At 40.4% G+C, this 27,291-nt stretch overlaps 1 protein-coding gene across 8 annotated transcripts in view; it reads right to left on the bottom strand.

Moving 5' to 3' along the window:
- Positions 1-27,291, bottom strand: part of UGGT1 (UDP-glucose glycoprotein glucosyltransferase 1) — a 107,123-nt gene that overhangs the window by 64,391 nt on the left and 15,441 nt on the right. For all 8 annotated transcript variants that reach the window (XM_055380694.2, XM_031008668.3, XM_055380692.2 and 5 more), the window contains exons 4-14: positions 25,832-25,962; positions 24,156-24,268; positions 20,651-20,825; positions 18,996-19,092; positions 17,879-17,957; positions 13,785-13,885; positions 12,963-13,062; positions 11,015-11,075; positions 6,799-6,890; positions 5,086-5,236; positions 1,070-1,189 (exon numbers count right to left, since the gene is read on the bottom strand). In XM_055380694.2, the coding sequence (XP_055236669.1) occupies positions 1,070-1,189; positions 5,086-5,236; positions 6,799-6,890; positions 11,015-11,075; positions 12,963-13,062; positions 13,785-13,885; positions 17,879-17,957; positions 18,996-19,092; positions 20,651-20,825; positions 24,156-24,268; positions 25,832-25,962 (1,220 nt within the window). The remainder of the gene's footprint in view (positions 1-1,069; positions 1,190-5,085; positions 5,237-6,798; positions 6,891-11,014; positions 11,076-12,962; positions 13,063-13,784; positions 13,886-17,878; positions 17,958-18,995; positions 19,093-20,650; positions 20,826-24,155; positions 24,269-25,831; positions 25,963-27,291) is intronic.

Below are 27,291 nucleotides of genomic sequence, written 5' to 3'. Positions count from 1 at the left end.
CTGTAATCCCAGCACTTTGGGAGGCCAAGGCAGGTGGATCACCTGAGTTCAGGAGTTTGAAACCAGCCCAGCCAATGTAGTGAAACCCCGTCTCTACTAAAAATACAAAAATCAGCCAGGTGTGGTGGCATGCACCTGAAATTCCCACTACTGGGAGGTGAGGCAGGAGAATCACTTGAACCCCGGGGGGCGGAGGTTGCAGTGAGCCGAGATCCTGCCACTGCACTCCAGCCTGGGCAACAGAGCAAGACTCTGGGGCGGGGCGGGGGGGGGGGGGGGGGGTGGTGGCAGAAAGAAAAGAGAGAGACAAGAAGAAAAGTAGAGAGGGTAATCTTCCCTGCAAGTTCTGAGGAGGCCAACCTTGGCACTAACCCTACCACTATCTCTTTCCCAGCTGTGTGAGGGAAGGGAAAGAAATGAGGGGAAAAAGTGGGCCAATTAAGAACCCTCTTTCTCTCTCTCTAAAGCAGTGCAAGAAGGAATAACAAGTAGGAGTTGGCAAACAACCTTATTTAAGGGAATAAATTAAACTGCTGAATTTTAGGGATTAAGATATTAAAGAAAAACAGTAGCAATATGCTGTAATATACTGTAAAAAAACAGCTATCTTAAAACTAGTAAAACAATATTGCTATGAAACTAAACTGCCCTAAAAAATATAAAGTCTTAAAATAAAAACAAACACATCACTGAATGGTGTGAAGAGTATGAAAAGAAAACTTACTCAATCTGGAAAAGCTGATTAGAAAAAATAAAAATTAAAAAATTAAAAATGTTTTAAAATTAAAAAGAAATTAAAAGACTAAAACGATAGTCTAAACCTTCGTGTTAAAAATGAGCATTTCCCCACACTCTGAGGGGGGCTGTAATGCTCCTGTTACATCCCACAGCCCCACAAGTGGTCAGTACACTACAAAGCCTTTCCAGTGTGAACAGGGAGAGTATTTGGTGAAGGGTGGGGGAGGAAGCAGCTAGTAAAGGTGAGAAGTGACCATTCTACATGACAAAAAAAGAGGGACTAGGCCAAGGAAGAAACAGAGTTCACAGCCAGACAATAAGTTTTACTTACCATATTATGTAAGTTTTTCCTGATCTGCCGAATAACACCAGGAAAGGTGGGTCGAAGCAACTCTTGTAAACTAGAAGGCCACGAATTATATCTGCTATCAACCTCCAGGTTGTTGACCCACTACAAAAAATAACACAACAGGATGCATGCACATTAGGAACCAGTTAGTAAACCTGCAATAATATCAATAAGACTTTAAAATATTTTAAGAAGAATCATGTGAGACAAGACCATTTTCAAAGATAAAAAGATTGGCTGCAGTGGCTCACATCTGTAATCCTAGCACTTTGGAAGGACAAGGCAGGAGGATCACTTGCGCCCAGGAGTTCGAGACCAGCCTGGGCAATATTATGAGACCCCCATCTCTGCAAAAAAATATAAAAATTAGCCAGGCATGGTGGCTGCTGTCCCAGCCACTCAGGAGGCTGAGGCGGGATGATCACCTGAGCCCAAGGGGTTCGAGGCTGCAATGAGCCATGATTGTGCCACTGCACTCCAGCCTGAACAACAGAGCAAGACCCTATCTCAAAAAAACAAACAAAAAGATAAAAAGATCAAGTGGAAAAATGAGTGACTAAAAGATAAGCCACAGAATAGATGAAGACATTTGTAACCTACAAACCCAATAAAGGACTAGCATCAAGAATGAAGAAGACATAAAAATAAAAGAAAGAAGCGAAATTTTGTTTGTTTGTTTGTTTTTGTTTTTGAGATGAAGTCTCTCTATTGACGAGGCTGAACTGCAGTGGAGCAATCTCGGCTCACTGAAACCTCTGCCTCCTAGGTTCAAACGATTCTCATGCCTCAGCCCTCCGAGTAGCTGGAATTACAGGCACCTGCCAACACGCCCAGTGAATTTTTGTACTTTTAGTAGAGGTGGGGTTCCGCCATGTTGGCCAGGCTGGTCTTGAACTCCCGACCTCAAGTGATCCACCCACCTCGGCCTCCCAAAGTGCTGGGATTACAGGTGTGAGCCACAACACCCAGCCCTAAACTTTTTAAGAACAAAGGAAAAAAGAAAATGTAAAAAAAAATCGGAAAAAAAAAAGAATATGAAAAATAAACAGCGGAAACCCAAATGGGCAATAAACATAAGAAATGTGTACACCCTCAATTGTAATCTAGGAACTATGAGCTAAGACCTCAATGAAATTTCATACTCGCTAGACAGAAAAAGTGAAAGTTTGTCAAGACCAAGAATAGGAAAAGATATAGAGCAAAGAGAACTCTCATGCAATGCTGGTATGTGGACAAACACTTTAGAGAACTGGATCTAATAAAGTTGAAGACTATATTAGTACTAATTTTTTTAAAATAAATGCAGTACTGCCAGGTGTGGTGGCTTATGCCTGTAATCCCAGCACTTTGGGAGGCCTAAGCGGGCAGATCATGAGATCGAGAGATTGAGACCATCCTGGCCAACATGGTGAAACCCCCATCTCTATTAAAAATACAAAAACTAGCTGGGCATGGTGGCGCGCGCCTGTAGTCCCAGCTACTCGGGAGGCTGAGGCAGGAGAATCATTTGAACCTGGGAGGCAGAAGTTGCAGTGAGCTGAGATCACACCACTGCACTCCAGCCTGGCAACAGAGCGAAACTGCAATGCAACACAACGCAACGCAACGCAACGCAACGCAACGCAACACAACACAACACAACACAACACTCTAATTCCAGGTATCTACCCCAAATAAATTCACATGTATACACAAAAAGAGAGGAAAAAAGAGCCTAATTAAAGTAGTGTTTACAACAGCAAAACATCAGAAACAACTTCATGTCCACCAAGAACAATTGTTCAGGAGGCTGAGGCAGGAGGACCTCTCGAACACAGGAGTTTAAGGCTGTGGTGAGCTATGATTGCATTCCTGCATTCCAGCAGGGTTTCACCCTGTTGGCCAGGCAGGTCTCCAACTCCTGAGCTAAAGTGATCCGCCCACCACGGCCTCCCAAAGTGCTAGGATTACTGGCGTGAGCCACCGCGCCTGACTGGATTACCCCAATTTTTTTTTTTTTTTTTTTTGAGACAAGAGTCTCACTCTGTCGCCCAGGCTGGAGTACAGTGGCTTGATCTCGGCTCACTGCAACCTCTGCCTCTGGGATTACAGGTGTGTACCACCACACCCAGCTAATTTTTGTATTTTTAGTAGAGATGGGGTTTCACCATGTTGCCCAGGCTGGTCGCGAACTCCTCACCTCAAATGATCCACCCACCTCGGCCTCCCAAAGTGCTGGGATTACAGGAGTGAGCCACTGTGCCTGGCCTCAAATTTTTAGAATATTAAATAGGAGTCAGGTGAGGTGGTGCATGCCTATGGTTCCAGCTATTCAGGAAGCTGAAGCAAGAGGACTGCTTGACCCCAGGAATTTGAGTCCAGCCTGGGCAACATAGTGAGACTCATCTCTAAAAAAACAAAAGACAGAAAGAAAAATATATTTGATAGAAAATAAAAGGATAAAATAAGGGACAAGGGAATGCACACCAACTTGAGAAAAGATATGAACTTCAGGAAGGAGAGGGGTGGTTGGTAACGGACAAAGAAGGGCTTCAACTAAAACTGTTTTTTTTCCCCAAGAAAACAGTTAAATCTGACACAAAATGATTAAATGTTAACATTTAGTAAGCATGAAGATGGGTCCTATGGTTGTTAGTCCCTTTATGTTTGCATAAACATGTCATGTTGATGTTATTATCTTTTACTCTTTATAAGTACTTTTAACAGAAAAGCAAATGACATTAACAATGTCTTCATCAAAATAAGTTATATCACCAAGTATGAATTCAAGTAATGATTATCTACATTCTACATTATTTCTCTTAAATAAAATTTTTCTAAAATGAATGCAGTACAGAAACCAAGAAAAAATAAGATCAGCTCTCCACTCACCTTATTTTTTACCACAACTGCCCAAGATGGCACTATTCCCCACATTCTCTATTTTTTTTTTTTTTTTTGTGACAGAGTCTTGCTCTGACACCCAGACTGGAGTGCAGTGGCGTGATCTCAGCTACCTGTAACCTCCACCCCCGGGTTGAAGAAATTCTCCTGCCTCAGCCTCCCGAATAGCTAAGATTAGGAGGTGTGTGCCGTCACACCCGGCTAATTTTTGTATTTTGAGTACAGACGGGGTTTCACCATGTTGGCCAGGCTGGTCTCGATCTCCTGACCTTAGGTGATCCACCCGCCTTGGCCTCCCAAAGTGCTGGGATTACAGGCACGAGCCACCAAGCCCAGCCCTATTCCCCACATTCTCTGACAGATGACAAGACAAAGGCTCAGAAAGATCATACGGCAGGCAAAAGTCTATATAAATCCTTCAAATCTCAAATATCAAAATCCTACTAAAGAAGGTCTTAGCCAAAAAGTGACATTTTCAATAGTAGTTTTAATTTACAGATGTCACGACATCACACAAGATCTGTATGCAATTGAGAAAATACAAACTAAACACTTTTTTCCCAAGAGATGCTCAGCTGAATACCAGGGGCATGCTCAAGTGAAAAAAATCACTGTCTTGGCCGGGCGCACTGGTTCACGCCTATAATCGCAGCACCTTGGGAGGCAGAGATGGGTGTATCACCTGAGGTCAGGAGTTTGAGACCAGCCTGACCAATATTGTGAAACCCCATCTCCACTAAAAATACAAAAATTAGTCAGGCGTGGTGGCAGGCTCCTGTAATGCCAGCTACTCGGGAGGCTGAGGCAGGAGAATTGCTTGAACCTGGGAGGCAGAGGTTGCAGTAAGCCAAGATCGCGCCACTGCACTCCAGCCTGGACAACAGAGCGAGACTCTGTCTTGAAAAAAAAAAAAATCACTGTCTTAACCACATTAGCAACAATAACTCAACTTTTTGAAGGATTTAAGGGCCTACTTTATTATATACACAAAGTCCCATATAAGCAATTATAAATCTTTCACACCAACAAAAGAGATGGTGGGAGTAACTTCACCCTCATAAGAGACAAATCAGAAACCTCAGAAAGTCCTTTGATCACCCTAACAAAATACTCACTGAAATAGCAGGACTCCGGATGTCTACGGCATAGTCTGCCTCAGAGGGCTGGATGTTCAGCTTCAAAACATTATGCAGAGAAAGGCCTTCTATTCCCAATCTATGCAGACCCTCCATTACCCGAGCTTCATTCCTCAACACATCAAACAGACTGGGGGGAAAAACAAAAAGAGGTATTTACTAGGAAAAAAAGCTTTTAAAAAAAATTCTCACCATGAAAAACAAGTATCAGTTCAACCTCAATGCCAAATCAAATTAATTAAGAAATTTAAAAAGGCAATAAACACACAAATTGAGGATAAAATAACCCTAAATCTATACTTTTACACATGATTTTAAAAACAGTACATTAATCTCTCTGTAGTCTTTCTTATAATTGCATATGTATTTACAATTATCTCAAAATAAAGATTAAAAAGAGATACTACATTATATATGCTTAATATATGTTTCAATGTCAGTACCAATTCACAGAGGCAAACATATGACCACAGAAAAAAGCCTGAAAGAATCCACACCCAACTTAGAGGTTTGCTGGAAGAGACAGAAGAGATAGAGATGAAGGGCTGGGCGCGGTGGCTCATGCCTGTAATCCCAGCACTTTGGGAGGCCAAGGCGGGCTGATCACAAGGTCAGTAGTTCGAGACCAGCCTGGCCAACATGGTGAAACCCCATCTCCACTAAAAATACAAAAAAAATAGCTGGGCATGGTGGCAGGTGCTTGTAATCCCAGCTACTCAGAAGGGTGAGGCAGGAGAATCGCTTGAACCCGGGAGGCAGAGGTTGCAGTGAGCCAAGACCGTGCCACTGGACTCCAGCCTGAGCAACAGAGTGAGACTCCATCTCCAAAAAAAAAAGACAGAAAGGAAGGAGAAATAAGATGTGATTAAAAAAATTTCTTTTGAGACTCTATCTCAAAACAACAAATGAATAAAGTCTGAATTGTGCCTGTCTGCTACCCACCCCAAAATCATGAAGACAATCGAATGCAATTTAATACTGAACCACATTTTACCAAAAAGTGGATATTCAAATAATATATGTAAACAGAACACCTTCTGAGACACAAGAGACAGTTTTTTTTTGTTTTTTGAGATGGATTCTCACTCTGTTGCTCAGGCTGGAGTGCACGGGTGCAATCTCAGCTCACTGCAACCTCCGCCTCCCAGGTTCAAGTGATCCTCCTGCCTCAGCCTTCCAAGTAGTTGGTACTACAGATACGCACTACTAGGCATGGCTAATTTTTGTATTTTTAGCAGAGATGGGGTTTCACCATGTTGGCCAGGCTGGTCTCGAACTCCTGACCTCAAGTGATCCGCCGGCCTCAGCCTCCCAAAGTGCTGGGATTTCAGGCATGAGCCACCGTGCCAGGCCCAGAAGCAGTTATTTTTAATAAATCTACTTCACACTGTTCCAAAAGCCAAAGAACCTGTTCTTTTCTATGTTCCCATGGTTAAGTGGAAAAGTATAGCTTCTAAAAGGACAGCCTCAGAAAACACTCAGGCCTTGAACACACACTGTAACACAAGATGGAGACATGTCATCCTGTCCACCCATCACGGCATGTGCCTACTACCTACGTCCACCCAGTGGGGGCTGGTAAGCCATCAGACTTTGCATCATGCCATATCAAGAAGGAACGGCAATATGAATATGTTACAAGGTGCTACACATTACAAAAACTTTTCAGAGAATGAAAAATATTATCCATACCTGAATATATCCTGTGTATCTAAATCCATGTGAAGTCCATTGATGAAGAGGGCTGAATCTCCAGGTTGTAATCCTAAAGTTCCCTTGAAATACTGAAAAATTTTAATAATTATTAGGGAGCTGTGAGAGAATGTTTTAAAAAAATTTTATTGTTTCTGGGCTTCACTACCTGTACAAATATTGGCATCCTAAGGCAGGGCTAAGATTTACTTCAAGATGCTGTTGGGATTCAATGGCAAGTAAGACAGGGGATAATACCATAGTATATACACATTTCAAAACATGTTGTACACCACAAAAATATGCGATTTTTACTTCTCGATTTTAAAAAGAAGAGAAAAAAAATAAGGAGATCATGGAAAGGTGTATCAATTGTGAACTGGAATTTCTTCCGAGAGAGAGGAATTCACATCTACTCACTCCCTGGCTGAGTGCACAGCACCCTCAGACGATAAAAAAAGGCTGACCTAGGCCAGGCACAGAGGCTCACACCTGTAATCTCAGCACTTGGGGAGGCCACGGCAGGTGGATCACTTGAGGCCAGGAGTTGGAGACCAGCCTGGACAACGTGGCAAAACCCCGTCTCTATTAAAAATACAGAAATTAACCAGCTATGGTGGCGTACGCCTATAGTCCCAGCTGCTTGGGAGGCTGAGGCACAAGAACCGCTCGAACCCAGGAGGTAGAGGCTGCAGTGAGCCGAGATAGCACCACTGCACTCCAGCTTGAACGACAGAGCAAGACTGCCTCAAAAAAAAAAAAAAAAAAAAAAAAATGACCCTGAACTGGTGAATAGCATATCTATTTCTAGGTCTGGACACTGGTAATATAGATGGGTTCATTTTGGGAAAGTTCATCAAATGAATGACTAAGAATGTGTGTGCTTCCCTCTTTTGAGTTTCATATATACATTTTGGGCAGGGCACATTGGCTCATGCCTGTAATCCCAGCACTTTGAGAGGCCGAGGCGGGTGGATTACCTGAGGTCAGGAGTTTGAGACCAGCCTGACCAACATGGTGAAACCCCATCTCTACTAAAATTACAAAAAATTAGCTGGGCGTGATGGCAGGTACCTGTAATTCTAGCTATTTAGGAGGCTGAGGAAGGATAACTGCTTGTACCTGGGAGGCAGAGGTTGCCATGAGCCTAGATCGTGCCACTGCATTCAGCCTGGGCAACAGAGCAAGACTCTGTCTCAAAAAAAAAATACATTTTGGTCAAGCATGATGTTCATGCCTGTAATCCCACCACTTTGGGAGGCCAAGGCAGGCAGATCATGAGGTCAGGAGATCGAGATCATCCTGGCCAACATGGTGAAACCCCATCTCTACTAAAAATATAAAAAAATTAGCTGGGCTTGGTGGCATGCGCCTGTAGTCCCAGCTACTCGGGAGGCTGAGGCAGGAGAATCACTTGAACCGGGAGGCGAAGGTTACAGTGAGCCGAGATCATGCCACTGCACTCCAGCCTGGGCGACAGAGCAAGACTCCATCTCAAAAAAAAAAAAAAAAAAAAGTATATATTTACGCTTTAATAAAATGTTTTACTCAAAAAAAATTAAGACTCCATGAAACAGCAATATAGTATAATTTTGTCTTTCTTAGGGGGAAAAAGGCCCTAAATTTAAGATAATATTTGATATTTTTACTTTGGAAACTAAAAAGTAAATAAAAACTCCCAATAAGGTTTTACAATTTAGTAAACATTTGAGAAACATTTATTTATCCCTCAGATGTACTTAATTCACTAATATCTCAGATATAAAGATTAAGGAAATTTGGGGTAAAGATAGTGAATTGAACATAATAACTTTTTTCCCTCCTGAATTCTACTGAAATGTCACTAGAGCGACTTTTTCAGTTATAAATCCACAAAGACAAAGAGAACAGGAAAGAAAAAGGCCACCAAATTTTGGAAGCTGGAAGAGAGGTGGGTGAGGAGTCACTGTCCCAACAGCCCTGAGAAAGCTGAATGTTAAACCAACAACAGGAAGGTCAACAAGAAACCTGTGTCACCCTGTGGAACTCACCAAAGGCTCAGGAACTGGCAGCACACAGGACATGTACAAGGGGTGATTATTAGCTAAGTTCTGATATAAAGCCCTTTAAGACAAAACCCCCCAGCCCCCCAGCTGATTTCCCACAGCCAGGTGCCTGCGGTCGGTGCTACCCCCTACTCCAGCAAAATGAAGGCTCATTCCCTGGAAAAGAACAAAACAGAACATCTGTGGACAATGGCAAATCGAGCACAAGGAGGACAGGGACCCCACACACATAACGGGGAATCGAAGGCAAGTCACCAAACGCTCTTCCCTACTGTGCTTCTACAGCTCTAGCAAACAGATTTCACCCACCAGCCAGAAGACTGACGGATCCTTTTCTGGAGACTGACAAAGACTGACCAACCCAAAAGAAAAGGAACAAAGATACTGTAATTGGGGTTCCCTAGGAAATGGTCACAACAGAACACCTTACAGTCACAAAGCCACATCATTAGGACTTCCAAACAGGTCCTTAGTGCCTCACTCTGAGTGTGATCACCAGACACCTAAGGAAGGCCTCCACCACTAAAGAGACCAAAACCCAAAAACGCAGCTTAAGAGGAAACAGACTTTGCACACAGAAAACACAAGCACCATTGTCTTCAGAGATACACGGGAACACCATAAAAAGAACAAAAAAACCCCCTGAAAATTAAATATTTGACAACTAAAGGAAAAAAGATACACACAGGTTAAAAGCTCTTACCAGAAAGTTTTTTTTTTTTTTGAAAAAGAGAAAAGAATAGGAAAGAAAAGACTTTTAAAGTTAAAAGGCCAAACTAGTCAGAGGTGCAACATTTAAAAAATAAATAAATACATATTTCTAGGAAAAGAGGAAAGAGAAACCAGAGAGAAGAAACACAAAGAAAGAATTCAAGAAAATTTCCCAAAGCTAAAGGAAATGATTTTCAAGATTTTAAGGGCCCACCAACCACCCAACAGTACAGAGATTTTTTTAAAAACACATATAATTATGAAATTTCAGATAACTAGAGTCAAAGAAAAGATCCTTAAGAGATCTCATACAAAGGCTTCAGATTTCTCAACAGCCACAATGGAAACTAAAATTCCAAGAGGCGATGCCTTGTTTCAAATTTTGAAATGACTTCCAACCTAGAATTGTATAACCTGCCAATATTGTATAACGAGCTATCAATAAAAACAAGTAGAAAGTTGGCTGGGCGCGGTGGCTCATGCCTGTAATCCCAGCACTTTGGGAGGCCGAGGCGGGTGAATCATGAGGTCAGGAGATCGAGACTATCCTGGCTAACACGGTGAAACCCCGTCTCTACTAAAAATACAAAAAAATTAGCCGGGAGTGGTAGCAGGCGCCTGTGGTCCCAGCTACTTGGGAGGCTGAGGAAGAAGAATGGCGTGAACCTGGAAGGCGGAGCTTGCAGTGAGCTGAGATCATGCCACTGCACTCCAGCCTGGGTGACAGAGCAAAACTCCATCTCCAAAACAAAAACAAAAACAAGTAGAAAGTTGATTTCTCAGAATTTCAAATTTGCCTCCCAGGCAACTTTTCTCACAAAGAATGATGAGCTGTACCAAAACAAGGAAATAAACCAAAAACACAAAAGACATGGAATCAAGCATCAGAGGATCCAACAAAGGAGGTTAAAGGAAGGTCTCAGGATGACTGGCATGCCCTGGGCGTAAAGAGCAACCAGTCCATCTCAGACCACATCAAAACCAGGTAAAACCACAACATCCAATATTGAGAAGATGGATAGACAGGAACAGTGCCAATATAGAATAGTGGTGGGACACTGAGGGGGAGGCAGCGAAAGAAAGTTAAACCTCACTGTTTAAATAGGAGGCCAATATATAATGTCTGAACGTGAAAAATAAAGTACCAATGTAAGCTAGAATTCTGGAGATAAATATCAGAAGAATCAGCTAAATGTCGAAAGTGAATGTCTTCAGGAACGGGGTGAGACATGTTAGGGGTGCTGCTTTCCTAAACAACACGGTAGCACCATTTCATGCTTTCAGTTACGTGCATACCGAACTTTCATTAAAAACTAAAAATACAAAGATCACAGAAATGAAAAAATCACCATCTTAGATAAAAGAAGAGTGACACTGTTAAATGCTGCTGATTAAACTCAGATTTCCTTATCTTTAAAGACAGAATACAAAACAGGTCAGTATTTTCTATCGGTGAATACCTTCTGATTCTCTTCCACTTCGGTTCTAAGTTCTGAGCTCACAGCTGTTTTTGTTATTGCTCTAAGGAAATAAAAACATTATGAGTGCTTGGCTTAATATTTGATATAAAGTCTTCAATTTCCATATTTTAAAATATGAAACACATTATTCAATAAATTAGAAAAAACTGAATGGGAAAAACCTTAAATTTTTATAATTGATAAATATATTTCTCCTTTCTCAGATGTGTATATTTTTTGTAAGATACAAAATCAAAGAAATGTAGCAGCTACAGCATTATAAAACAGGTGCAGTTGTTTCCAAGTTCTTAAAACATATGCACCCCATTTCTATATATGATCTCTACTACTCTCAGGCTAAAAGGATAATGTTGAATACACCAAGGCAGCAGATTGCTCTTCCCACTTAAGCACTTATGGTGGAGGTGGAATCATTCATGTATACCTTCAGGTAGCAGCTGGACTAAATGAGAATTCACTACATGATGTCTAAGTCCCAAATAAACAAACTTAGTTATAAAATATCTCACATCAGAAGTCAAAACACTTCATTCAGTGACTCAAGAAAATGACTGGGAACAATTCAAGTCAATAGTTTCTAAAAATGTGGCTTTTAAAACAATTTTGCCTTGCATTTATGAGATGTGCAGCAATATTACAGAATTGAAGGCAATGTCAGAAAACGTACAAACAAAATCTTTTTTTTTTTTTAGACAGAGTTTCGTTCTTGTTGCTCAGGCTGGAGTGCAATGGCATGATCTTGGCTCACTGTAAACTTCGCCTCCCGGGTTCAAGTGATTCTCCTGCATCAGCCTCCCGAGTAACTGGGATTACAGACCCCTGCCACCACGCCCAGCTAATTTTTTGTATATTCAGTAGAAAAGGGGTTTCACCATGTTGGCCAGGCTGGTCTGGAACTCCTGACCTCAAGTGATCCACCCACCTTGTCGTCCCAAAGTGCTGGTATTATAGGTGTGAGCCACCATGCCTGGCCCACTTCCCCCTTTTGGGCACCAGACAAGGCGGGTGGATCACCTGAGGTCAGGAGTTCCAGACCAGTCTGATCAACATGGCAAAACCCTGTCTCTACTAAAAATACAAAAATTAGCCAGGCCTTGGCCTCCCAAAGTGCTGGGATTACAGGCATGAGCCACCAAGCCCGGTCCAAACAAAATCTTATTCTGTCACTATGAACTAGTCACTTAGCCTCTATGACTCAGTTTCTTCAAGATTCAATAAGATGACATATGTAAAACCTTTCATGAAGAAAACCACTATGGTCTGGGACAGACTCTAGATTAGTTAGTTATATGAGCAAGACTCATCCAATCCTGAAAGGCAGGTATTTTAATTCTCGTTCCACTGCTGAGGAAACTGAGGTTGTTTATTTGCAAAGGTCACACAACTAATAAGTGGAAGTGCTAAGAACATAACCTAAATCTGTCACTTCAACCACACAATGCATGGTCTTGCCATCTTCAAGACACAGAGCACCATCTGCAATAGTAGTGGTGGTGGTCATAAAGAATCCTAATTTTCGCCGGGCGTGGTGGCTCATGCCTGTAATCCCAGCACTTTGGGAGGCCGAGGCGGGCAGATCACTTGAGGTCAGGCATTCAAGACTAGCCTGGCCAACACAGTGAAACCCTGTCTCTACTAAAAATACAAAAACTTAGCTGGGCATGGTGACGTACGTCTGTAGTACCAGCTACTTGGGAGGCTGAGGCAGGAGAATCGCTTGAACCTGGGAGGCGGAGGTTGTGGTAAGCCGAGATTGCACCACTGCACTCTAGCCTGGGCAACAAGAGCGAGACTCCATCTCAAAAAAAAAAAAAAAAAAAGAATCTTAATTTTCTAGGAATTTTCATATTGTTATTACCTCATTTGGCAAGTGAACATGACGATAACTGGGTATGATGTTAAGGAGAAGAGCATTATTCTACATTACCTGGCTTTGGTAGGAAAATTCTGACTAAGATCCTTCATGACAACCAAAGCCAACTCAACAGGAGAAGCCAAGATTCGAGCAGCAGTCTGGAAACTGAGATCTGCAACAATGTCAAATATAATTAAAAGTGGATTAATCTAATGCAATGAGAAGCAGAAAACAAAATCCAAATTTACTTCCCACTCTTTTCGTGGTAATTAAGAATGTCTTAGAATGCAACCATTCCAGAGAGTGCCCATGATTTAATTTCAGGTTTTATTCACTTCAAAGATCTCTGGAGTATTCAGTTGAGCCGTTTCTGATATATCTGCAGAAAACACTAGGGCACACACTAACGCATGAGGCTAAATCAGGCCCAAGTCCTTTTCCCTTTTCTAAATTTACAATACATCACAAAATACAGTATGAAGACTTTTAGTAAATGATGTTGGGGAAAAAAACTTGAAAAATAGTTCTTTGGAACAGAGAAAAACACATACATCCTGCCACAATATGTCTTAAACACTCTATAGATAAACAGTTGAAGAAATGTATATGTATAGGAACTTAGGACTATGACCTGCTTCTCGTATTACAAGTTTATGTATGGTCACACAGAAAGACTTGCCACTTGTTTATATATATTACTTCCACCTAGTGTTATCTGTTTACAAAAGGACTTCCTTTCTTCCCTGATTAATCGTAATTAATCACTCTTATCTTTAAAATCTGAGGCACCTTCAGAATCACGTACTACATACAATTAAATTCAAATTTTGCATTTTTTAAAGCCATAAAACTTAGCCAAAAAGTAGGCCAATGACCTCTCCCTGTTTTCATTACCTTGCAACTGCCAAACTTTTAAAGGTGCCATTTCATTGGTGCTCTCTACAAGATGCTTTCTGAGTTCTTTCAACTGTCCCTCCAGGTCGGGGTGCAGATCTCTAAAAGAAACATAAAAATCAGTCCTTTTCATTATTTTTTCTTTCCCGGAGCATAAGAAGAAGTAAACCAACTTTATCTTCATGGTTTTCCTCTCCCAACCCTAGGAAATTTTCTACGACATAGGGGGAAAAAATGAAGTATAATTATTCCTCTTTAAAAAAAATAGAAAATTAGAAGCTAGTTTAAAACTCATAAAATTTATAGAAAAATTGCTAGAATAGTGATTCCCTATAAGGTAGATAAGGAGACTGAGAGTGGTTAACAAAGGAGACTTTTCAGGCCAGGTGTGGTGGCTCACGCCTGTAATCCCAGCCACTGAGGAGGCCAAGGCAGGAGGATCACTTGAGCCCAGGAGTTCCAGGTCAGCCTGTGCAACACAGCAAGACCTTGTCTCTTAAAAAAAAAAAAAAGAAAGAAAGGAACAAAGGAGACTTCGGCTATACCTGCAGTGTTTACTGACCTGTTTTATTTTTTGTTTTCCTTTGTTCTTAAAGTAAAAAAAGTCTTATACTGGGAAAAAAAGAAAGGTTAATAAATAGTTCTATAGAAGAGAAAAGCAAGTAGGACAACAGCAATCTATTCTGGGTTGTAAGTATGTGGGAATAAATTTTTCTCTATGCTTTTGTGAATCACTGTAATTTCTCAAAGTAAAACTGAGGGGAAAAAAACTGCTGCCAGTCCCAAAATGAGTTTCCTTTAGCCTACATGCTCATAAATCTCTTAGTAACATGAATACAATTTAGGCTAACCATAGCTACTGGGTTTTATCTTTAAATATAGCATATTCCACTATAGTAAAGCAGAGGTGATCTGGGGCAGAGATATAACATTTACATCAGACAGATGGCTGGTACATTACTTTTTTCTTTTAAATGCCATAAACTCAAAATTTCTTTTTTTTTTTTCTTTGAGACAGAGTTTCACTCTTGTTGCCCAGGCTGGAGTGCAATGGCGTGAACTCCTGACCTCGTGATCTGCCCGCCTCGGCCTCCCAAAGTGCTGGGATTACAGGCGTAAGCCATCACGCCCGGCTAACTCAAAATTTCTTAATACAACATACAGAAATTAAAATTCCCTCAGACTGTTCACTGTCCAACCAACCCACTTCCTGTCAGTTACTACAGCCTGAGCATCCCAAATCCGAAATTCTGAAATCCAAAATGCTCCAAAATCCAAAACTCATTAAATGTCAACATGACATCAAAGTAAATGTTCATTGAAGCATTTCAGGTTTCAGATTTTCAGACTTGGGGTGCCCAACTGGTAAGTATCATGCAAATATTCCAAAACTGAAATCTGACACTCTAGTTCTAGTTTAAGCATTTCAGAAAAAAGACACTCAACCTATACAAACTCTTAAATACCAAAAATGAGGCCAGGCGCGGTGGCTCACACCTGTAATCTTAGCACTTTGGGAGGCCAAGGTGGGGAGATCCCTTGAGCCCAGGAGTTCAAGACCAGCCTGGGCAACATGGCAAAACCCCATCTCTACCACAAATACAAAAACTGAAGTGAGAGGATCACCTGAGCCTCGGGGGGTGGAGGCTGCAGCAGGCCATGATGGCGCCACTGCACTCCAGCCTTGGTGACAGACTGAGAGCCTGTCTCAAACAAAAAAAAAAGGTCTAATTACTTTGGATAGCTAAATAACTATTCTGAATGTCCAAAAGGTAAAACAGCCTCAATATTCTTAATAATACCTTTGTGCTGTGAATGCATAAAATCATAATGCTACCCAAAAAATAAACATAAACAACATAAATGTAAAAAAAGATTCTGAAGCTGGGAGTGGTAGCTCACACCTGTAATTCTATCACTTTGGGAAGCCAAGGCAGGACAATCACTTGAACCCAAAGTTCAAGACCAGCCTAGGCAATATAGCAAGACTCTATCTCTACAAAACATTTGAAAATTAGCCAGGCATGGTGGCACACAACTGTAGTCCCAGCTATTCGAGAGGGTGAGGTAGGAGGATCCCTTGAGCCCAGGAAGTCAAGGCTGCAGTGAGCCATGATTGTGCCACTGCTCTCCAGTCTGAGTGACAGAGCAAAGCCCTGTCTCGAAAAAAATTTTTTAGAAAAGGATTCTGAAAGCCTGAGTCAAATAAAAATAGAATATGATTACATTCTAACGAGGTCAAAACTGATGTTGAACGAGAAGAAATGTATATATATGTAGGATGAACTCAACATGTAATTCAATGTAAACTAAGATATCTCTTCTAAATTGTTAATCTGGTTATTTCACTTGGCCAAATCTCAAAGCTGAAGTATATAAAACTGAGTCTAGCATATACTATTTCTATTTGATCACTTTCTCTCTCTTTCCCTCTCTCTCTCTCTCTCTCTCTCACACACACACACACACACACACACAAAATGTCCTAATAAAAACTGCCAGATAAAGCAGAATTCAGGGCTCTAAACAATTATCAAGCCATGAGGGAAATAACTTCAACTTTTAGAATAACAGCTAAGAAGACGTTCCAGGCCAGGCATGGTGGCTCACACCTGTAATCCCAGCACTTTGGGAGGCCAAGGCGGGCGGACCAGGAGGTCAGGAGATCAAGATCATCCTGGCTAACACAGTGAAACCCCATCTCTACTAAAAAAAAAATACAAAAAATTAGCCGGGCGTGGTGGCGGATGCCTGTAGTTCCAACTACTTGGGAGGCTAAGGCAGGAGAATGGCGTGAACCCAGGAGGCAGAGCTTGCAGTGAGCCAAGATCGTGGCACTGCACTCCAGCCTGGGCAACAGAGCAAGACTCCGTCTCAAAAAAAAAAAAAGAAGAACAGTTAAGAAGACTTTCCAGCTATAAAATACTATGATGCTTACATTAACAGGTTATGATGATGCTTTCATTAAATGATTACGTAATTATGGAATTTTTTAAAATACCATTTCCTTTCACATAAAGCAAATTCTAATAAAATGTTTTTTTCTGAGCTGGGGGCCATGGCTCACGCCTGTATTCCCAGCACTCTAGGAGACCGAAGCAGGCAGACCACTTGAGGCCAGGAGTTCAAGACCAGCCTGGCCAACATGGTGAAACCCCGTCTCTACTAAAAATACAAAAGTTAGCCGGGCGTGGTGGTGGGTGCCTGTAATCCTAGCTACTCAGGGGGCTGAGGCAGCAGAATCACTTGAACCCAGGAGTCAGAGGTTGCAGTGAACTGAGATTGCACCACTGCACTCCAGCCTGGGCAACAGAGCAAGACTCTGTCTCAAAAAATATAAATAAATAAAAATAATAATAACAATAAAATGTTTTTCCCATTGAGCATGTATAAAATTTACTATATCTATTTCGCATTTTTGCTCAGACTACGTTTGAAAAAAACTTTTAAATACATTTTTTCCTGGGAAAATATTAAGTGAAACAATTCAATTTCTCCTCTTATGGCAATCAAAAAATGGTATGTAACTTAATGCCATCAACTGAGAGGCAAGAAAAACACACTTAAACTGTGGGCAGGTAGCCATAGTATCAATTAAGAATAATGTGCTTCAGGCTGGACGCAGTGGCTCACGCCTGTAATCCCAGCACTTTGGGAGGCTGAGGCAAGTGGATCACTTGAGGCCAGGAGTTTGAGACCAGCCTAGCCAACGTGGTGAAACCCCATCTCTGCTAAAAATACAAAAATTAGCCGGGTGTGGTGGTGCATGCCTGTAATCCCAGCTACTCGGGAGGCTGAGACAGAATAATCACTTGAACGTGGAAAGTGGAGGTTGCAGTGAGTCGAGATCACACCACTGCACCAACCTGGGCGACACAGCGAGACCCTGTCTCCAAAAAAAAAAGAATAATGTGAAATCATAAACTGTACTATAAACTAAGTGGTTGACTCTCCATGTAGGATTGCATACATAAAGTACTGTTAGGAGATGAGAAACTCAGACAGTAATGAGTAAGATGATGCTTAAAATGCAAGAAAGCCTGGAGGCTTAAGGAAAATGAGGGTGTTTCCCAAAATACACAGAACATACATACCTTAATTTTCCAAAGAGGAACCCCTGAACCTCATCAATAGGATCATTTTCACCAATCACTGTGGTGTTTACCTCAGTTCCTATGAAAGAATAGAAAATACATATTATTAATAATTGCTCAGATTTGAAACAAAAACGTTACTAGTCTCATAAACTTCATAAAATTGAATAACGTGAAAAAAATCAGAAACCCCTGAAATTATACCATTTAAAATGCTGACTATCACAATTACCCTTTGGCAATGGTTCTTTAAACAAACAGAATAAATGCATTTTAATATCTCCTGTATTCCTGGATAAAGAATGCATTTTTCCTTAAACTTTGGAAAATTTTACATGCTAAAAACTTCAAAATTAATACATTTAAACATTATGGACAACTATGAAATTAATAGTTTTAAACACTATGAACAAAGAATTTTTCAATATTAAAATTCTGAAGAATTTATAATTAGTCAACTTAATCCTAATACAATTATTGAAGAAAACAGAATGAGGTAGTAGTTTATTTTCCATCTGCTTTACTACTCAAATTGATTTTTTATCTTTAAAATGAGCATAAAAGAAAGAAATGAAAAAATAGCATTTAAAACTTGTAGATAAAATAATAAATTCAAAACCCTAGAGTATTACAACAGAAAGTATCCACAGTAAACTGTTCCATGTACAGAAATAATAAACAACATAAAATTGTTTGTTAAATATAGGATACTTTAAGATTTCACGTTGGAGTCACAAATAAATGGCTATTTGTAAATCCCCTATAACATCAACAACAATAGCTACTACTTGCTGAACGTTTTTGGGCAAACCACTGTGCCAGGTTCTTTTTTTGCGTTTTTTTTTTTTTTTTTTAGTATATGAAAAAAGTATTTCCTTACACATCTTATTTATTCCTCCCCAATATTGGAAGAGACATGTATCATTACCTGCACTTTACACAAGAGAAAACTGGGATCTAGAGAATCTGCTTAAGGGTCACCCACTCAGGTGTAACAGAACCAGGATGCAAACACAGGTTCAGCATACACCTAAATCTATTATTTTTCATATGGAAACAAACTCCCCTTTAACTCATATTTGAAGAAAGCACACTGGTCCCATTTTTACAAATTCACCTTTCACCTGAGTATCATCCTTGGCCTTGTACTCAGTGCTCTTAATGGCCAATTCCACGCCATAGCCAGAGAGATAAACAGGCTCCTTCCTGGGATTCTGCAAGTAAAGCAAGAATTCCATCATTACCACCTAGCTCTTTCTATGTCACAGTGTACATGGCATGACCATGTTAATGTTGCCTCTACTAGCCATTACCTAGGATTATGCCCTCAAAATATCTTTAAATTGTTTTTTAACGATATTAACTATATGGCTAAGAAAGTTCACTAAACAAATTTTTTTAGTCCAAAACCTACCAAAAACTCAAGAGTAATAAAAGCACGTATCTACCATTAAAATATTGATTATATGTTTTAAAAATCAATTCAGAGTCTATATTCTCTCCTTATAAAATCCTAGGCTCCTTTACATGTTGTAGGCTGCCACAACTGTGGGAATGGAATTCCAAGGTAGAAGCAAAACCAGATGAATGGACAGCTGAAAGTGCTATGGTCCCAACCATAAGAAATGGAGAAAGAGAAAAAGAAGTTCCAGAACCTACAGAGCAGGGTTGAAAGCTGGTGAGGTCTCAGTCCCAGAGGTGTTTTTTGAGGCCCATGGGAGTATGCTTTTTATTAAATTTAAATGCCTTTGAGGGGAGCTTGGAGTGACCAGATGTCACAGGCTCACCAGCATCCTGACTGAAGATGGCCCTTCAGACATTAACATCCATCCTAACAGCAATGAAGGGGGCAGAGGGAGAGTCAAAAATTGGACTTCGATAAAACTTTCTGCTTGTACAAATTTTCATTTAAAATTTTATGGCCAGGCACAGTGACTCAAGCCTGTAATCCCAGCACTTTGGGAGGCTGAGGTGGTCAGATCACCTGAGGTCAGGAATTCGAGACCAGCCTGGCCAACATGGTGAAACCCCCTCTCTACTAAAAATACAAAAAATTAGCCGGCATGATGGTGAGTGCCTGTAATCCCAGCTACTCGGGAGGCTGAGGCAGGAGAGTCACTTGAACTCAGGAGGCGGAGGTTGCAGTGAGCTGAAATCGCGCCACTGTGCTCCAGCCTGGGCGACAGAGCGAGACTCTGTCTCAAAAATAAATAAATAAATCAATAAATAAAATTTTTATTTTTTTTGCATGAACTTAGTACTGAGCTTATTATGACAGAAACTTTAAAGGGCTAACAACCTTTACATATAAATATCTTAAATGACTAAATATTACACAGAGTCTTAAAAGCTTAATATTACATCAAGTCTACTTATGAATCACCTGTTTAGAAAATCCTCCCCCTTCCACCAAATAAAAAGGTGGCAAAGAGAAAACGGAAGAAAAAAGGTTGGAAAGGAAACTGAATTCAACAATCAGTTCCATAGTATGATGACCATATTAAAATCACAAAAGATTATTTACATGGTTCATTTTGAAATAAAATGTAAACTTTATCGAGCCACTTTTTTAGCATGTTTTATATTTCTTCAGAAAGCCAAGCAAAGCACATCATATGTGCAAATAATAGACTCAATGAAACTACTGGATTTATCAAAAGAGGGATTCAAATAACTAGATTTTTTTATAAAGAGGGAGATTATTAGCTTATGTTCTAAGGTCATGCTAGGCAAATTACATTCAAAACAGGTGTAAAATAAGTCAATACTTACAAATATATAATGTCTGAATACATAATTGATTTTGCCTGCATTGCTTTTTGATGTAAGCTGGCGGTGAAAATTGGAAAATTCCTCAGAGCCAATCTCAGAGTAGAAAATCACCACAGGGCTTTCAGGATTAGACGAGGGATATCTGTGATCTCCTTTGAACAATAAAGGTTTGGGTCTGAAAATAAATAATAAAAGCTCAAAACTTTAAAAATAATTGTGAAACACTAAAAATGTCACAAAATATAAAGTACAGTTATGAAAATTCAAATAAAGATTATAAGCATCTTAATATGAAGGGTAGCATGATCTTAAATATTTTTCACTTACTAAGATTACTATCAGGTATGAGTCTTATTTATTCATGATTAAAAATAACTAAAGGACATTATAAAAAATACTAACTATAAAATGTAAACACTAGCAGGTCCAGTGCATGATGCCTGTAATCATAACTAAGACAAAGCCTGGGCAACATAGCAAAACCTCGACTCTACAATAAATAACGAAAATTAGCTGGGTATGGTGGCATGCACCTGTAGTCCTAGCTACTTGGGAGGCTAAGGTGAGAGGATCACCTGAGCCCCAGAGGTCAAGGGTGCAGTGATCCATGATCATTCCACTGGACTCCACCCTGGGTGACAGAACGGGACCCTGTCTCAAAAAAAAAAAACAAATAAAATAAATCTCAATTAATAACAGCTACCAATTCCTAAAAGGGGAGGAAAAGGGCCAAAACAGGATACATATTCAAATGACTACTAAAACTTGAGTATGTGTGTATGTAATATATATATATATAACATAGTATTTTTTGGGTTTTTTTTTTTTTTTTGGAAATGGAGTTTCATTCCTGTTGCTCAGGCTGGAGTGCAATGACATGGTCTTGGCTCACTGCAACCTCTCCCTCCTGGGTTCAAGTGATTCTCCTGCCTCAGCCTCCTCAGTAGCTGGGATTACAGGCATCCACCACCACACCCAGCTAATTTTTGTATTTTTAGTAGAGACAGTGTTTCATCATGTCGGCCAGGCTGGTCTCAAACTCCTGACCTCAGGTGATCCACCCACCTCAGCTTCCCAAAGTGTTGGCATTACAGGCAAAAGCCACCAGGCCTGGCCAATATAATATGTTATATTATATTTTGAGAAGTCCTCAGTCTGTCACTTAGGCTAGAGCGCAGTCGCGTGATCGCTCAGCTCACTGCAGCCTCGACCTCCAGGGCTCAAGGAGGGACTACAGGTGCACAACACCATGCCCAACTAAATTTTGTATATTTTGTAGACATGGGTTTTGTCATGTTGCTCAGGCTGGTCTCAAACTCCTGACTCAAGCGATCCACCTACCTCAGCCTCCCAAAGTTCTGGGATTACAGGCATGAGCCACCACGGCTGGCCAAGTATATTTTTCTACCATATAAATAGAATATGATTAGCTTTTTATTTAAAAATGTAAGTATAGGCCGGTCATGGTGGCTCACGCCTGTAATCCCAGCACTTTGGGAGGCTGAGGCGGGCGGATCACGAGGTCAGGAGATCAAGACTATCCTGGCTAACACAGTGAAACCCAATCTCTACTAAAAATAAAAAAAACTAGCCGGGCATGGTGGTGGGTGCCTGTACTTGGGAGGCTGAGGCAGGATAATGGCATGAACCTGGGAGGCGGAGCTTGCAGTGAGCCGAGATGGCACCGCTGCACTCCAGCCTGGGCGACAGAGCGAGACTCCGTCTCAAAAATAAATAAATAATAAATAAATAAATAAAAATATAAGTATAAATAATGCAAAAAGCACAGGATGACATTAAGCATATTACTTGCCAATTCTACTAAGTCTATCTCCTCTACTATTTTTACTACTATGATCTTCCTAATGGACGCTTTTGTTTCTGTTTTTGTTTTGGAGTCAGGGTCTCACTCTGTTGCCCAAGCTAGAGTGCAGTGGCATGAACAGGGCTCACTGCAGTCTCTACCTCCCGGGCTAAAGTGATCCTTCCACCACAGCCTCCCGAGTAGCTGGGACCAAAGGCATGTGCCTGGTTACTGCCACCACACCCAGCTACTTTTTGGAGAAACTGGGTCTCACTTTGTTGCACAGGTTGGTCTGGAATTCCTGGGATCAAGTGATCCTCCTGCCTCAGCCTGCCAAAGTGCTGGGACTACAGGCTTGTGCCCCCATTGGACTTAACATTTCAGTTTTCCTCATAAATTTTAAAACTTCTCCCAAAAAAACTTATCTAAGGATGGCATCAAGATATTAACAGATCTTAATGCACAGACTTTATGACCTACCAGTCTCTATTATAATAAACTATATAACTCAGCAGAAAGTAAAGACATCAATACAGATGCTCCAAATAGCCTTATTGTAACAGGAGGAAATGACTTAAAAATCCATCAGTAAGAGGTGAATTACCAATTATGGGACAGTCTTACCTAGGTTATGCATGTGTTAAAAATAATGAGGTATACCCACTTGTACTAAATTGAAAGATACCTTTTATAAAAATAAAACTACCTACATGTATAAATTTAAAACCATAGAAAAAAGTCTGAAGGTATATATGCCAAACCATTAAAAGCAATTACTGCCTCTCAGAGAGAGGAGACACCGTTGTTCTTTTCTTCATAAAGGTGTGCATTATTGTTGTAGCAAATTAAAGTTTTTTAAAAGAATTACAAAGCCATCAATTTTGTTTCCCCCAAGAGACAGCACTACTGTATCACCATGAAGCCATTTCTGAATGTCCATGCCTTGACCCGGAAATGGCTGGAACACACGCTATGTTTTTTGGTCGGCACTCTGAGTAAGAAGCACTAATGCCATTTGGTGGGCAGAGGATGGGTGCTGGGCAGCCAATCTCACTAAAGAAGACCTACACCACCTAACTGCCATTAGCAGTACTGAGAGGGCCGGCCAACCCCATGTAGAGATCACTGTTCTGTTTATGAACAGCATTAGAGGAGGTACAGAGGGCTTGCTGCCCTAGCCAGTCAGCAAAATGATACATAGTAGAGTTGTCTACCACAGGAAACCTACCTTTGGGCAAAAAGCTGGTACATTAGTTACCAAATTAATATTCAAATCAAGCCTGCAATTATCTTTCAAATATCCTCCTTTGTCTGAAACTAATAATATCCTGAGAGATATTATCATTAATATCATTATTTCAGGCATTGGCTTTAATACACACAGTATTCCTTACTAAGCCAATGACAAAACCTATGTCATTGCTCAGATGCAGTCATTACTAAACAGTAACAGTTAATACTAAATACTTGTATTATCTCCATTTTGAAATGAGATTAGGAAAGAAAGTAATTTGCCACATTTCACAAAACTATTTTAAGTGACGGAGCTGAGATTCAAATATAGTCAGTCTGGTTCCAGAAGCCATACTCTAAACCATTACACCTAATGATACAAAACAGATGAGAAAATCAGAAGGTAGACCAAATGCAGAAGCAGCACCGGAAATGCATGACATGAAAATAAAGAAACACATAATCTACCTTTCAGAGGCTGTCAGTAGAAGAGCCTCAAGGGTATCAGATTCACAAGTCTTCTTTCCATGCACTGAAAAAAACGAATTACATCCTTCTGGTGGAGGTTCATCGGCTGCTATCTGTCACATAAGACACAACACATACTTTTTAAATTTCTAACCAAAGACGAGATAAAGACATGTATAATCAAAATAGGTGATTAAATTATGACAAAACAACATTGTTGAAACTGGCTGAGTGTGGTAGCTCGTGCCTGTAATCCCAGCACTTTGGGAGACCAGAATGGGAGCATCACTTAAGCCCAAGCCTGGGCAGTTAAGCCTGCCACTTAAGCCTGGGCAGCATAGTGAGACCCCATCTCTACAAAAAATAAAAAAATAAAAAATTAGGCACAGTGGCATACACCTGTAGTCCCAGCTACTAAGGAGGCTGAGGTAGGAGGATTGCTTGAGCCTGAAAAGTTGAGGCTGCAGTGATCCGTAATCACAGAACTACACTCCAGCCTGGGCAACAGAACAAGACCGTCTCAAAAAAACAAAATCAATAAATGCAAAAACAGGCCAGCCACAGTGGCTCATGCCTGTAATCCCAGCAATTTGGGGGGCAGAGGCAGGCAGATCTCCTGTGGTCAGGAGTTCGAGACCAGCCTAGCCAACACGGCGAAATCCTGTCTCTACTAAAAATACAAAAATTGGCTGGGTGTGGTAGCAGGCTACCCCAGCTTAGGTAGGAGAATCACTTAAACCCAGGAGGTGGAGGTTGCAGTGAGCTGTGACTGCACCACTGCACTCCAGACTGGGCGACAGGGCAAGACTCTGTCACAAAATAAAGAAAAATGAAAAAAAAATCACTTTATTGTGTGAAGATGTACCTTTGGGCAATACAACAATACAGTAACAAGCAAGTGATTCCAACAGAAATTAACAGGGTGGTTGGTTTCAGGGGTGAAAGGTGGCCACAATCAGGACACAGCACATGGAGGGCTTTCCATGGTGCCAGACTAAGTCCTCCTTCTTGACTTGGGTGAAAATTACAAGGATGTTCACATTATAATAGTCCATTACTATATATTTTTTGTGAGTGGTTTTTCCATGTTTTATAATAAAAAATAATTTTAAAATTAGCATTGCTTTTATATCAAATATCAAGTCGGTGAAGACATCTTTGACTGTCTCTTCTTAAGTCTCTCTTAACTTGAGGTTCCTCTGTCCCTCTTTTTCTTTTCAATTACAATAGAAATTTCCATAATTTATTTATTGAAGAAACTAGATTACTTTACTACAACGATTCCTGAATTCTAGATTTTCCTGACTGCATCCCTGTGGTGATGCCAAACATTTCTTGCCTCCTGTATTTCCTGTGAACTGCTTTTAGAACTACAGGCTGTGATTAGATGCTGGCTCATTGGTTTAACAAGATTACATCTCCCAGGCTGCAATGCATAAATAAAATATTGCTGTCTCTTTTCTATATAGATATTCTTTTTCTTATTTTTTTAAATCTGTGGGTTGAAGACTTAACATCAATTTTGCTTATTATTTTTTTTAAAAATCATAAATCCTAGAAAATTTCAGGCAAAAAAGTGATAATAGCTCTGTAATTCAATTCCAGGACAATTGCGGTCCATCCATTCATCATGATATACACTCTAAAATGCTGTTCTTTAAGAGCACTGGACCCACCTGCTGGAAGGCTTGGATTGTAGCTGAGTAAGAACGAAGGGCCAGACAAAATTTCAACAAATTCTGCTGGAGGGGTGACAGAAATTGAAATGCAGCTTCCAATATTGCATGATAGTAGGAATAATCGGTACCTGTCAAGGAAGAACATTAACCAAAGTAATTGCATATGACCAGAGATATCTAAAGAAGATAGTTCATGAAGCACAAAGCTGTGTTTACAAAGGTATGTGAAGCCAAGTTTTACCAGTATATTGTCTTGAACTCTCATCAAATGCTTAAAACTCCCTGGAGTACACAATGCAGTTGGGCTCTTCCTCTCTTCTCACCTTTCGAACTATTCCCTCCCTTGGACCACTATTTTCCCACTTACCTGGATGACTTACAGCTACATACTTCCTCAGAAATAATTCAGCTGTGAAATTACCTACTCCAGGAAGTCTCCACAATCCCTACCCCATGCTTCAATGGACCAGTTAAACCTCTTCCTCAATCCCAGAACACGTCTTTGTTTACCTCTTTCACTTATCATATCATTTACTAAATTATTTATTCACTGTCTATCTATACCCCACTTAGACTTCTGGTCCCCAGAGGAAGAGGCTATGACCTATTTATCCTTATATCCATGATGCCTAGCATATGGTAACTACTCCAAAAACTAAACAAAACTGAGCAGTGTCATGAGGAAGTTACACAGTATTAAAGAATACTAATGAAATTGTAAAGTTTGAAAAGAAGCATTTAAACAAAAAGTTGGACCAAATTATTTTAAAGAAAAAAAAATCCAAATACGAATGTGAAAAAATCCCCAGGATAAATGAAAAGCAAAGGCACAAAACAATGTACATAGTAACTTTTTTTTAAACCAGGAGAAAGAATGAGAAATAACAATACATATGTATATATTTGCTGTAAAAAACACTGAAGGCTAAACAAATTAATTTAAAATGTTATAAAAAGCAGGAAAGAAACAGAAGGAACAGGGTCAAGGAAGAAACAAGATTTCCCTGTGTATAACCTTTTACACAGCTTTGACTTCGGAATCACATATATCCATGTAAAAAACTTAAATTTTCCATTTTAAAGGACAAGCACAGTGGCTCTTGCTTGTAATCCCAAAACTTTAGGAGGCCGAGGCAGGAGGATTGCTTGAGCCCAGGAGCTCAAGAGATCAGCCTTGGTAACATAGTGCGTCTCTTTTTAAAAAAAATAGAAATAGGCAGGGCATGGTGGCTCATGCCTGTAATCCCAGCACTTTGGAAGGGGGAGGTGGGTGGATCACCTGAGGTCAGGAGTTCAAGACCAGCCTGGCCAACATGGTGAAACCCCATCTCTACTAAAAATACAAAAATTAGCCACGGGAGGTGGCATGCACCTGTAATCCCAGCTGAGGCAGGAAAATCACTTGAATCCGGGAGGCAGAGGTTGCAGTGAGATTGCGCCACTGCACTCCAGCCTGA

This window comes from Gorilla gorilla, chromosome 11 (assembly GCF_029281585.2).
Source record: "Gorilla gorilla gorilla isolate KB3781 chromosome 11, NHGRI_mGorGor1-v2.1_pri, whole genome shotgun sequence".
NCBI classification, from domain to species: Eukaryota; Metazoa; Chordata; class Mammalia; order Primates; family Hominidae; genus Gorilla; species Gorilla gorilla.
Note: the sequence above shows the minus strand (reverse complement) of the source record. Positions and strands in the feature narration are given on the sequence as shown.